Source organism: Xenopus laevis, chromosome 4L (assembly GCF_017654675.1).
Source record: "Xenopus laevis strain J_2021 chromosome 4L, Xenopus_laevis_v10.1, whole genome shotgun sequence".
NCBI classification, from domain to species: Eukaryota; Metazoa; Chordata; class Amphibia; order Anura; family Pipidae; genus Xenopus; species Xenopus laevis.
Window position 1 is genome coordinate 17,745,308 of NC_054377.1, and position 14,515 is coordinate 17,759,822.

The window sequence follows — 14,515 nt, forward strand, 5'->3', positions numbered from 1 at the left end:
AGTAACTTTGCTGGCTAGTAATCTACTTGATACTGCTCTGTATTGTAGGGACAGAACTCTGCAGGGATTTGAGGGACGTTTTAGGTTAGGTAGCTTTGCTGGCTAGTAATCTACCTTCTACTGCAGTGCTCTGTATGTAGCTGCTGTGGGCACTGCTGCTGATCTCTCATCTGCTGACTGCTGCCTGTAACCCAATAGTCCTTGTAAGGACTGCTTTTATTTTCTTTTTTGTTTTTTTTACTTTGCTACTGTAAGAGCCCAGTGCTATTAGTCTAGCTGTGTTGGGGAGTGGGACTGGTGTGCTGCTCCTCCTAGTAGTTCACCACCACCAGCACCAACCAGAGTCAAAATTGTTACAAAGTATCTTATTTGCACCTGTTAGCTGTTCTGAGCTCTCTGCCAAAAGCTAATTAAGTTAGAAACTGGGTTTTTTCTGGCTGTTCAGTGCAGAGAAAAGAGGGACTTTCCAGTACAAAAGAGGGACAGGGGGTTGAGTGGTCAAAAGAGGGACAGTTGGGAGGTATGCAAGTGCCACCTAGCTGTGTGAGCTTTTTCACATTCTGTCTAAATAACAATAATAATTCCGTGTCCGTAAACATCACCTGAGTGATGTTTTTACAGCAGCAATAATATATTCCGTATCCACTACTGTATACGTTGCCCTTGCAGGCATTGTTTTCCCAGTCTTTAACCAAGTGCCACCTCGCTGTGTGAGCTTTTTCACATTCCGTGTCCAGAAACATCACCTGAGTGATGTAGTGTGATTTCTGCCCTTTACAGCACAAAACGCAGCGCTGTGTCAACAATGTATTTTTCCGATACATTTTTGCCCTTGATCCCCCTCTGGCATGCCACTGTCCAGGTCGTTGCACCCTTTAAACAACTTTAAAATCATTTTTCTGGCCAGAAATGTCTTTTCTAGCTTTTAAAATTCGCCTTCCCATTGAAGTCTATGGGGTTCGCGACGTTCGCGAACCGTTCGCATTTTTGACGCAAGTTCGCGAATATGTTCGCGAACATTTTTTCCGACGTTCGCTACATCCCTACTAATGATCTAGCCCTCAGCATCTCACCAGATCTGTAACCATTCCCTAATTCCATCAGACTGTCTCTCAATCACTCTGTGTTTAAACAATGTCTTAAACACATTACTGCCTTTATTTATCATTGAGGGAAAAAAAGGCTTCTAACAACAAGTTCAGTCAAAAAAGAGTAGCATTGTTCTTGGGTCACCCAGTTGGCATGTTATTTATCAGGAATTGTTCTCAGATGGCATGAAGAACATGGCAGAATAATGTGTTGTGTCTACAGCACTCCTGCAGTTCACTTCTACTGCAATGGTGGTACTGGTCCTCCTTTGACCCGGCAAGGTCTCTTAGCAACAGCAACTTTAGTACATGGATCTGCACTCAATTCTCTGCAGTTGGAGGCATGACCCATGATGATAAGGATTTCCACGGTGAAATAAACTATTAATATGTCAAAGATGGGCCTAGTTTAAAGGGGTGGTTCCCCTTTAAGTTAACTTTTAGTATGTTATAGAATGACCTATTCTAAGCAACATTTCAACTGGCCTTCATTTATTCTTTTTATGGTTGTTGAATTATTTTCCTGCTTCTTGACTCACTGACCCCGTCTAAAAAAGAAATGCTCTGTAAGGCAACACATGTATTGTTATTGTTACTTATTATTACTCATCTTTCTAAATGATGATGATGATGATTCAGGCACTCCCTTATCCATGATGCATATTATTCAAACAGTGCATGGTTGGTAGGATAATTTGGGCCCTGGCAACCAGATTGTTAAGATTGCATACTGGAAAGCTGCTGAATAAAAAGCTAAATAACTCAAAAACTACAAATAATAAAAAAATGAAAACCAACTGCAAATTGTCGCAGAATATAACTCTCTACATCATACTAAAAGTTAATTAGAAGGTGAACAACACCTTTAAACAATTTTTAAACTTAGTTTTAACTTATTTTATTGTTAAAGGTTTGGAATTATTTAGCCTCTTACAGCACAGTCCATGGCACTTTAATATCTGTAGTGTATCAGCTTACATAGTTTTCACAAATTGTGAATTTATATTGGCAAAAAAATGACAGTTGCTATATTGGCACACAACAACCATGCACAGTGGCCACACTCACTCAAGCACCCTTATTTGTGAGCCATTTGTGTGCAAAGCAAATGTGAAGGAAAGAGAGGCACAGCAGGGCAATTTTGGTATGCAAAGTTTATAAATGACCCCCAATGACACTTACCGTATATACTCGAGTATAAGCCGAGTTTTTCAGCCCCCAATATATGCTGAAAATCTCTACCTCGGCTTATACTCGGGTCAAGCGCAAAAACGGTCGCCGGCGTCCAAGAATAGTCTCCAAGAATATTCGCCGGCATCCAAGAATGGTCGCCGGCATCCAAAAACGAGACACCGGCACCTCCAATGGGAGCAGAAACCCTAAATTTTTTGATCGAAATTTACCAGAAGCTGCTGCATTTCTCACCCTCGGCTTATACTCGAGTCAATAAGCTTTCCCAGTTTTTGGAGGTAAAATTAGGTACTTCGGCTTATACTCGGGACGGCTTATACTCGAGTATATACGGTATGTGCTTTAGCCATTCCATAGCCCCACACTGAGCTTTTAGTTAGGCCCTAGATTCTAGGGCAGTTGTTCCCAAAGTGTAGGGCTCTTCCTGAGGTTAGGCTTACCATCTTTTATCAGGAGCAATACTGGGTGGCAGGGAAAAGGAAAAGGGTGGCCAAAATGTGGCATAGTGTCTTAAAGGGACAGAGCCATGATGCAGAGGGGAGGATCTGGTTCGTGATTTGGCCACACCTGTTACTCCCCCTGGTCCCGCCCACATTCCATGCTCGGCTCAGTTCCCCGCCTGTACCACCTGTCTGCAGTGCTCCCCGCTTTACTGCTTCAGACAATATTGTGTGACGATTCTATGCATTTCAACAAAGCAGGGGGCAGATTTATTAAGGTTCGAATAGTACATTTGAATTTGAATTTTCCATTTTATTTTGGTCAAAACCTCTCAAATACGAATTGTGAATTATCCAAACTCAATTTGAATTTCGAGATTTATCATACATATACCCTGGGAAATAATTGGAATTAGACCTTAAACCTGCCGAGTTCATGTATAAGTCCAGTGACCTATTTGAAGATATGACATTCAATTTTTTTTTAGAAAAAAAAATTTGATTTGAGTATAGTCGAATTCGATTCGAGTTTTCGGGTCGGTAATATTCGTTCGAGTTTTAGATATTCAATTTTTTTTCTTAAATAACCTCCCTATCGAATTTCGAGTATACCCGAATTCATAAGAGTTAAAAAAAATGTGCATCGCAATGGGCTATTGTTAAAGAGTTGCTGGCATATATAAATGAACTACAAAGCCCATAATGCATAGGGAGGCACAAGTACTGCTGCAGTTCTTAGCTGTATTATATCAAAGGCATGCATTTGAAATGTCAGTGTTTATACTGAACTCTCTGATGAAAGATTTGTTATTTTTATAATGCCTTAACAGGCTGGAAGTGAAAGCAATAATAATAATAGCCCTTACTCTCTCCGTACACATAAGTACACATAATTGATATGAGGATTAAAAGGATACTAACGTCAATCTGCTTCCCTTGTGGGTGCCCTTGCACACAAGAAAGCTACAACAGGTTAATTTGACACTGTGCCCATATAAATTAAAGGTAGAAGAGAGAGAGGGAGGTTTATGGATAAGGCTGAAGAAGGTGGGGTCATAGAAGTTTTCTCATCCTACTTTTTAAACACAAACCAATCTCTCTAACATTTACAAGACTGATGCTTTCTCCAGTGGAGATCACACTACAGGTAAGATCCACCTGAAACTTGAATCCATAATGGGTTTAATGGGTTAATGCACCAGATAAGACATGGAATGGTTGCTGTATAATACCTATTCTATCACAATATACTGTGGAGTGGGGGAGCATTTAAATTGTGGGCAAAGGGGGTGCATTATTAATTAATCGCATTCAAATTAATTTTTATCAGAAATTGAAGAACCCATTTTCCCTGCAAAATTCTGCAGCAATCAAATGAATATGAGGGTAAAAAGAGACCTATAAAAAAATTCTATTGTAAGGTGTATTTTAATTGCTCTTGAGATTATTTGACGGCAATCTAGAGGTGAATAGATCGACACTATATTCAAAGCACACTTACAAAAAAATATGTAATCTGCATTATATTTCATTAAAGGGGTTGTTCGCCTTTAAATTGACTTTTAGTATGATGTACAGAATGATAGTCTGAGACAATTTGTTTTTTCGTTTTTTTAATATTTGTGGTTTTTGAGTTATTTAGCTTTATATTCAGCCGCTCTCCAGTTTGCAATTTCAGCAAACTGGTTGCTAGGGTCCAAATAATCCTAGCAGCCATGCATCGATTTAAACGAGAGACTGGAATATGAATAGGAAAGGGCTTGAATAGAAAGTTGAGTAATAAGAATTAGCTGTGACAATACATTTTTAGCCTTTGAGAGCATTTGTTGTTTACATGGGGTCAGTGACCCCCATTTGAAAGCTGGAGAGAGTCAGAAGAAGAAGGTAATTCATTAAAATATTTAATGAAGACCAATTGAAAAGTTGCTTAGAATTGGCCATTTTATAACATACTAAAAGTTAACTTGAAGGAGAACCACCCCTGTAATTCAAATTTAACGATGTTCTGCAAATCTCTAGGGTGGTTACAATAACAATGTGTTATAATGATAGTACTAGAAATAGCAGACATACTAATGCAGTTTCTGATGAATGATGTGCTGTTCTGTATCTGTCTCTTGGCATGTAACCTGTCGAGCAGCATCAGCACTATATTATTCTGCTAAAATTTGAATCGGCAATGGAAAATCATGTCCTGAACAGTCAACAATACCCATCCATGCTTGTGCCTGTTATGTTTTGTGAGCAATAAAGTACATTAAAACACTACAAGTTGTTCCATATTACTAGGATGTTCAGTACTGGAAAGCTAAAATACAGGTTTTCCCCCTGGGCATTATAAAGCATAAGCTGACACTTCCATTAGGTCACCAATGATGAACTGTTGATATGGGAAGTAGTATTTTGCTTCTCTTCTGTCTTTGGACAAATGTGCAAAAAATGTTAGAAAAAGCATATATATATATATATATATATATTTACATACATACACAGTGCAAATATATAAAGCTATAGGTAGGGTCCTTGATAAAGGTCCCCAGGTGGGACCGAAACGTTGGACAATACTGTGTTACAAATAAAAACACTTTAATTCACCTTTACTAGAGTGTACTGATCCCTGCATCGATTGTATCATTCCAATTGATCGTGCACCTTGCCTGCGACAAAGAAGTGCGGACACCCAAGCATCTTTATAAAGCTATAGGTATATATGAAGGATAATGTTCCTTTTAATGTGACTTCATGCTTTATATGGTCACGGAACTACTCTGTGACTTCTCAGTGGAGCGATTCTTGTAGGTATTCGCCTGATTGGCTCTAGGGTCACACAACCAGGTACCATATTAAGGGTTATAAACTGCTTCTATTGTTCTGATCATTTGAAGATAGTACAGGTTATCCAGAAACCCGTTATCCAGAGAGTTCCGAATTACGGAATGGGCGTCTCCCATAGATTCCATTTTATCCAAATAATCCAAATTTTACAAATGATTTCCTTTTTCTGTGTAATAATAAAACAATAGCTTGTACTTGATCCCAACTAAGATATCATTAATCCTTATTGGAAGCAAAACCAGCCTATTGGGTTTATTTAATGTTTACATGATTAGTAAACAGTAGACTTAAGGTATGAAGATCCAAATTAAGGAAATATTCGTTATCCGGAAAACCCCAGGTACCGAGCACTCTGGATAGCAGGTCCCATGCCTGTACATGGATATCGTCAGGCCATCGTCTATGGTCGGGTGGTTTATCCTTAAGTTAACTTTTAGTATGTTAAGGAATGGCTAATTCTAAGCGTCAATTCAATTAGCCTTCATTTTTTTCAGACTTTTTCCAGCTTTCAAATAGGGATCACTGACCCCATCTAAAAACAAATGCTCTATAACAGTGCTGTCCAACTTCTGTGTTATCAAGGGCACACACAGGCAGAGTATGTCACACACAGGCAGAGCAGGGCACACACAGGCAGAGTATGTCACACACAGGCAGAGTATGTCACACACATGCAGAGTATGTCACACACAGGCAGAGTATGTCATACACAGGCAGAGCAGGGCACACACATGAAGAGTATGTCACACACAGGAAGAGTATGTCACACACAGGCAGAGCAGGACACACACAGGAAGAGTATGTCACATACAGGCAGAGTATGTCAAACACAGGCAGAGCAGGGCACACACAAGCAGAGTATGTCACACATAGGCAGAGTATGTCACACACAGGCAGAGTATGTCACACACTGGCAGAGCAGGGCACACACAAGGAGCATATGAACTACATACAGTGACACAGTGTGTGGGGCCCATTAGCATTTTGTATAAAGTGTGAACAGGTGAACAATGTGGGCAGTTTCAGTCTGGGTCTCAGGTGTGAACAGTACAGGGGTTTAGGATGTGAACAATAGAGGTTTTACAAGTGTGAACAATTTCTGGGGGATCACAGGTGTGAGCAATACGGGGGATTAGTTTGGTTTGGGATTTGGCCAGGATTTGGTCTTTTTCAGCAGGATTCAGATTCGGCCAATCCTTCTGTCCGGCCGAACCAAATCCTGATTGGCATATGCAAATTAGGGGCGTGGAGGGAAATCACATGACTTTTTGTCACAAAGTAAGGAAGTAAGAAATGTTTTCCCATCCCTAATTTGCATATTCAAATTAGGATTCGGATTCGGTTCAGTATTCGGGCAATCCATCGCGAAGGATTCGGGGGTTCGGCCGAATCCAAAAAAGTGGATTCAGTGCATCCCTAGTTGAGTCGTGAAAATTCTGTATTAAACAATCAGGACAATGTAATAAAAATGATAAAATAGATAAATAAAATATCTAGTAACCCTGACCAACCAATTAGATGTTTGTTTTCCAACAGCTGTCCAGTGAATGCTACCTGCTGATTGGTTGCTACCGTAAAATAAGTACCAACCAAGCAGAGTATTTATCTAGTTTTATAGTAGGTCTTGTGAAACCTGGGTCAACAATGACCTCTGTGTACATTCCATTGTGTATATATATATATATATATATATATATATATATATATATATATGTATATAGAGCAAGGTGTTAAATAGGATCTTGCCTTGACAAATATATAAACACGCTGATGCCTTCACTAAGCTTAAACTACTGTATTTGTAACGGCATATTATATTTCAGGATGTGTGACTTTTTCCTGGAAAGAACAGGTGAGGGGGTCATTTTTTAACCAAAAGGTGTGACCATACTGTTTGTTAGGTGACAAAACAGTGAATGTTATAAATCAGCCCTTCCAAAAGGTATAGGGTTCATTCCATGGAGCAGTGACATGTGTGAAGTGTAATCACTGGATGCAAATCAGTGCCGAGTGTTAAGGGCACCCAAGGCAAAACTCCATCCGTGATCTCTCCCCATGCTGGGGCCAGAATTCGCATAGATAAACTGAAGAGGTACGTGCCTGGAATTTTCACCAGCTCAATGAACCCTTGTCAGTAGTATTTCTTTTCACAGAAATGCATATAGTTATTTATTAATGTTCTTTTCCATTTTTTCCTATGGGGTTAAACATAGGCTTAAAGGGGTTGTTCACCTTTAAATTGCCTTTTAATATGATATAGAGAGTGATATTCTGAGACAACCCGCAATTGGTTTTCATTTTTTATTATTTGTCTTTTTTGAGTTATTTAGCTTTTTATTCGGCAGCTCTCCAGTTTGTCATTTCAGCAATCTGCTTGCTAGGATCCAACTTACCCTAGCTACCATGCACTGATTTGAATAGGAGACTGGAATATGAACAGGAGAGAATAGAAAAGTGAGTAATAAAAAGTAGCAATAACAATAAATATGTAGCCTTACAGAGCATTTGGATGGGGTCAGTGACCCCCAATTTGAAAGCTGGAAAGAGTCTGAAGGCAAATAGTTCAAAAACTATAAAGAATAAAAAATCAAGTCCCAATTGAAAAGTTGCTAAAAGTTAACTTAAATATGAACCTCCCCTTTAAAAACAAAAAACTAAATAATTAATCAAAATTACTAACCTCAGACCGTGTGCCAGAACAGATTTCTATTGAGTGCCGCAATGCCATCTTTATAATTGTCCAGGGGTTCCTTGCAACTGCCCTGGGTGGTGCACATGCTCAGTAGAATGAGAATCAGTTTGAATGAGCCCATCTTGCTGCTTTGGATATGTTTCCATTTCTTATCTCACCTGTTCTCCTGCTTGAAAAGAAAAACCTGAAGAACAGAGGAACCTATACGGACAGTGTAATTACCCATCTTGCAAAGCTCCTTCAGAGTAAGAAAATAAGTATAGTAAGTTACTGTAGCCTCAATAGTGTGATGTATTCTGTATGGAGATGAGAAGTCCTATGTGATCCTACATAGACCCCCTCCCTCCTCCCCCCAGCATAAGTGTTACCCCGGGCAAATGCCCCTAATGTTTTAATTACCCCTCGGTGCAGATTCAGGCATCGGAGTTCACGGGCGCCATCTTCAGCCGCTTCGGTAATCTTCGGAACGAGACCGGCACTTCTGCAATTTTTGTGAGTTTCAGAGCATGCGCAGTTGTCGCGAAACAGTAAATTGCTAAAACTGCACATGCACCTCCACGCCGGCTGGGGGGAGGAGGGAGGGGGGTCTATGTAGGGTAGGGGGTAGGGGTTTTTTAAAGTTAGGATTGAATTCTCCTTTAAGTCTACTGAAAAATAATTTAAACATTAAACAACCCCAATAGGATTATTTTGTATTCCATAGGGATTAATTATATCTAGTTAGAATTGATTAGAACGTACTGTTTTAATACCACAGAGAAAAAGGAAATCATTTTTAAAAAAAATTTGAATTATCTGAATAAAATGGAGTCTATGGGACTTCCAGTAATTCGGTGCTTTCTGGATAACAGGTTTCTGGATAACAGATTCCATACCTGTAATACCTTTTCATTATTTAAGTCTTGAAACAGTTTTGATGCTGTTCAGGTCAGATCAGGAAGAACAATCCAATTTGTTTTCTCTTCATAATGGCATTAGACAAAGTTGTCCCCTATCTCCCCTACTTGTTATTATCTTAATGGAACTACTCTTTTGATACGCAAACAAAAACGACTGATTCCAAAGTATTAGAAAAAATGAAAAAACCCTGCAAGTGTTAGCTTTCGCTGATGACTCACTTCTCATTGTCCAAAATACCAGTCAGTTGGTACTTTTTTTAATTTTTTTAATTTTTATGTTCCAGGATATATTATCAGTTTCAATCAGACAGAGATCTTTGAAATTGTTCAAACTGCTTTTTGACTGATGCTTTCAAAATATTAAATTCACTACTGGCAGTTCAAACTGGGTGGGAATTATACTCACGTCTTTATCATTTATTAGGAATTTTTTTAAAGCTGATATTGCCCAAGTTATCTTCCCCTTTTATTGAAACTTACAGATGTTACAAAACTTGATCAAAGCTTTTGTCAAAATTTTCTTGGCAAAGCAAAAAGAAAACAAACATGTTTTGGTGGCTACATTTTTTTAACCAAGATCAGAGAAATCTAAAAAATGACATCAAGAAAAGAAGATGACACTGTAAATGATGAGCAAATCTGCCCCATTTGGCAAACCATGGGAACATTTGTGAAATGCATTGGGAAAGGCAGGCTGGAAGGACTGAGCAGCATAATGAATAGAGATTTATGCTGTTATGCAGAATGCTTGGGATTTGGGGCTTTCTGGATAAGGGGTCTTTCCCTTATTTGGATCTCCATACTTGGGGGCACATTTACTTAGCTCGAGTGAAGGAATATAGAATAAAAAAACTTTGAATTTCGAAGTTTTTTTTGGCTACTTCGACCATCGAATTGGCTACTTCGACCTTCGACTACGACTTCGACTTTGAATCGAACAATTCAAACTAAAAATCGTTCAACTATTCGACCATTCGATAGTCGAAGTACTGTCTCTTTAAAAAAAAACTTTGACCCCCCTACTTCACCACCTAAAACCTAGGCTTTCCTATCTTTTTTTGATCGAAGGAAATTCGTTCGATCGATGGATTAAAATCGAAGGATTTAATCGTTCGATCGTTCGATCGAACGAATAATGGAAGACGATATTCGAAGTCGAAGGATTTAACTTCGACAATCGAAGCCTAAGTAAATGTGCCCCTTAAAGTCTACTATATATATCATTTAAAAATTCAATAAACCCAGTGTCAAAATGGGCTGGCGGGACACCTGGACAAAATCCTATGGCCGTGGCAGCCCAGACCCACCGGAAACTGCTGATGCTCCCCCAATCCCTTTGTTATTACAGGGAAAAAGGAAATTATTATCCACTTATATCATTAGAATGGATCCTATAGGAGATGACCTTCCCATCATTCACAGCTTTCTAGATAAGCGTTTTTTTGTGATGGATCCTATAACTGCTATGTACTGAGAAACTGAATGTTTAAGACAAGTGAAGCAACTACTGTATAGCTAATGAAACGAATGTCTATCAAGTCTGCATTTTATGCATGGTAAAAAGTACAAAAAGCACATTCACACCCAAAAAACTAATCTTTTTGTAAAGTGCACATTCTGTGATTCAAGAAATAACACTTCTGGAACGATTTTGCGGGCAGAATACAAGCGAAGTCCGACAGGCAAGGGCAAAACCAGAAGATCAGCTCACAAGAGTCAAGCCAGGCACGGGTCGGATAACGGATTTCAGAATAGTCGGATAACAGGCAGAGGTCAGGATCACAGAAGTCAGCAAAGTCAGGAAGGCAGGGTCAAAACAGGAATCAGAATACAAATAGAACGTACCCAGGAACTCAGAAATGGAACCTAACAACGGGCAGTGATAAATTTAAATTTCGCTCCATTCGGCGTGATGACGCCATCACGCCAACGTCGTTGCACATAAGTCAAGGAGATGCGCGCCACGCACGCCATAGAAGACTCGGCAGCCAAACGTAAAATATGACGATCTTAGCTTCATTTGTTTTTTTTAGGGGTTAGTTCTCCTTTATTTTATTTTTTTGTTCATGGTTGTCCTCAAAGGAGTGTCCCTTTCGATTTAGATGTTGTGAGGGGAATTACTCGTGGCAGTGGGTAGGGATCAGGCAAACAAATTCCAGGAGGCTCAGGTTGGCAACAAAACTTAGCAGGCTCCTGCCTGTGGTTTATTTTCACAGCAGACAAAATAAATAAAGTACAAGTTCTGTGCTATAGTAGGAAACAGCAAATCAAAGTCTCACCAAATTGGAGTTTTTAAAGAATACAAAACAAAAGTCCTCTCTGTCGATCACATTACTTTTCACATGCTTTGGTATTGGGTCTTTGGGGCGTACCAACTTCTGTCCCTGGGTCGTTGCTTGGGTTTTTTGATGTTCCAGTTACATATGGAATGACTATGTTCTGCTATGCTCAGGACATTTTATTTACCTATTTGTCTCAGGCTTGGAATATTAAAGGGGTGGTTCACCTTTAAGTTAACTTTTAGGAGCATATTTATCAAGGGTCGAATTTCGAATTGAAAAAACAAGACCAACCGAAATTAAGTCAAAGTTTTTTTTTTGTCCGTTTTCGATCGAATAGGTCCGTATTCGGCAGGTTTTAGATGGTGAATGGTCGAAGTCGAATTTTTAAAGAGACAGTGCATGATAAATTTCAATATTCTAATTTTCTAATTTTTTTCAAATTCAAATCGAATATGGACTACTCCCTAGTCAAAGTACACAAAAAATAGCTCGAAATTCAAATTATTTTCATTCAAAAATCAGCCTTTGAAAAAATCTGCCCCTTAGAATGTTATAGAATGTCCTATCCCTAGCAAGAAGTCTTATTTCTCTGTAGAGTTTAAGTTATTTGCCTCCCTCTTCTGCCTCTTTCCAGCTTTCAAATGAGAGTCACTGACCCCAGCAGGTAAAAAACTATTGCTCTGTGAGGCTACAATTTTATTGTTACTTTTTATTACTTGTTTTCCTATTCAGTCCCCCTGCTTTACTTATTCCAATCTTTTATACAAACCACTGCTTGGATGCTAGGGAATATTATAAACTAGCAACTAAATAGTTCCTAAAAATAACAAACTAGAGAACTACTGAACAAAAAGCTAAATAACAAAAAATGTTGAAATAAAAATCAATTGAAGACCAATTGCAAACATTGTCTACATCATACTAAAATGTAATTTAAAGGTGAATAACCCATTCCACTGCTATCGGACTTAATTACCCTAGCACAAGTCTCATTTCAAGGTGGGTTTATATTTGGTTGTTGGGGTCAGTGACCCCAGAATTCTCAGTTGCACACCAGAAAGAGGCAGAAAGGGAAGGTTAATAATTTGAAAACCATGAAACATTAAACATGAAGAACAACTGATTTACATACAGTAGACTAGTTCCTTCATTACTATACTTTAGGGGTCATGTATGAAATGGAGAATTCATTAAAGGAGAGGGAAAGTTGTTTCATACTTGGGGGTGTCAAATGTTAGGCACCCCCAAGTGAATGTATTGACTTACCTGAAACCCCGGGCCGGTGCTCCTATCAGCAGAAAACTGCACCGGCCCGGGGTTATACCAGTGAGCACCATGGAGCGATCTGGCTTCCGTCTCCTTTTTATAAATTTCCCGGGGCAGACGCATGCGAACGAAATAACCGACTTTTTAGTTAAAGTTTGGCTTTTCCTGATACTGCGCATGTGAAGAAATTGGAAGACGGAAGAAGATCGATCCGTGGTGCTCGCTGGTATAACCACGGGTGCAGTTTTCTTCAGTTAGGAACACCGGCCCGGTGGTTTCAGGTAAGTCAATACAATCACTTGGTGGTGCCTAACATTTGGCACCAAGCCTTTCCTTCTCCTTTAAGGCACTTCTGCATGGTTGCTAATGGTTCCATCCTGCCAAAAGCGGGCCATCCAGTTCAACTATACACCCCTTTATAAGAAATGTGACAATTTAGCTTATTAATTATGGAGCTGACAAATTTGTTTATGCTAATATTTATCATTTTTTTCTTTACCAGCAATGAACAAATGACCATGCAGAACTTACCGTCATGCAACCACTATGTCGTATTTTTCTTCATACAGGCCATATTTGCCATGATTGCATTTTCTTACTACAAAACTCCCAAGTATTGCTCCCATACCTCCAATCCAGATTACCAGACACTTTCACCGGACGCCTCAAAAGAACATCCATTGGTTATTTTGCTGTGGACTTGGCCATTTGGATCTCGTTTTCCTTTAAACAAATGCAAGAAACCCTCAGAACAAGGATGTTGGTTCACGGATGATCGTGAAAAGTATTCCACTGCAAATGCTGTTATTTTCCATCACCGAGATGTGTGTGGCTCCAGAAGTCAGTTGCCCCAGATACCCAGACCCCCGGGCCAGTATTGGGTGTGGTTCAACTTAGAATCCCCAAGCCACAGTCCAAACCTGGGTATGATGGACAATCTGATGAATCTAACTATGTCCTACCGAGCTGACTCTGACATCTTTACGCCTTATGGATATCTTTTGCCGGACAAAAGTAACCAAAATTTTACTATTCCAGAAAAGTCAAAGCTTGTAGCTTGGGCCGTGAGTAACTGGAATCCTGGATCAAGACGGGTGCAGTTTTATGAACAGATAAAAAAATATATAAAAATTGATGTGTTTGGGAGACAGCATGAATCTTTACCAAACGAGAAGCTTTCTGAAACGATATCTCAGTACAAGTTCTATTTCTCCTTTGAAAATTCAATTCACAGGGACTACATTACAGAAAAGCTCTGGAGAAATGCAATGTTCTTTCGGTCTGTACCCATTGTTCTTGGGCCACCTCGGGAGAACTATGAACGATTTATTCCACGTGACGCCTTCATCCATGTGGATGATTTTACTAATGCAAGTCAAATGGCTGACTACCTTCTGCAGCTGGACAAAGACAATGAGAAATACCAACAATATTTCAACTGGAGGTCAAGATACAAGCCAAAACATGATAATCAGTGGTCTGATAATTACTGTGCGGCATGTAACGTATTAAAAGAAGCCCCAGCATTTAGAACTATAACAAGCCTGGGGAAATGGTTTACATGACAGCGTTAGGTCATCTACTGAAGACAACTTTCACTGAAAGTATTTTGCACAAAAAACAGGTTTTCCAATGTCAAATGGGTGTCCTGTGTGGGTGCCACTTAATTAGACCTGCTCAGGAATGTAATATAAATGATAAAAGTCAAGGTTTTGTTTACCAATAGGTTCTTTCCTCTACCTTATTTGCCGTAACAACTATTTAAAAGCATACCAATATATCCAGGCTCAAGTACAAGTTATAAACTGGCGCATCTGGCATT

The 14,515-nt window shown here is 39.3% G+C and overlaps 1 protein-coding gene across 2 annotated transcripts; it reads left to right on the top strand.

Moving 5' to 3' along the window:
• The first annotated feature begins 3,816 nt into the window (after positions 1-3,816).
• On the top strand, positions 3,817-14,275 carry LOC108713609 (3-galactosyl-N-acetylglucosaminide 4-alpha-L-fucosyltransferase FUT3). Of its 2 annotated transcripts, none has more exons than XM_018257153.2 (2): positions 3,817-3,866; positions 13,196-14,275. In XM_018257153.2, exon 2 carries the CDS (start codon positions 13,206-13,208, stop codon positions 14,256-14,258), a length of 1,053 nt encoding a protein of 350 aa, XP_018112642.2. In that variant the 5' UTR covers positions 3,817-3,866; positions 13,196-13,205; the 3' UTR covers positions 14,259-14,275. The 2 variants fall into 2 exon arrangements, with proteins under 2 accessions (XP_018112642.2, XP_041445506.1); XM_041589572.1 differs by lacking the exon at positions 3,817-3,866 and adding an exon at positions 7,527-7,646.
• Positions 14,276-14,515: the final 240 nt, after the last annotated feature.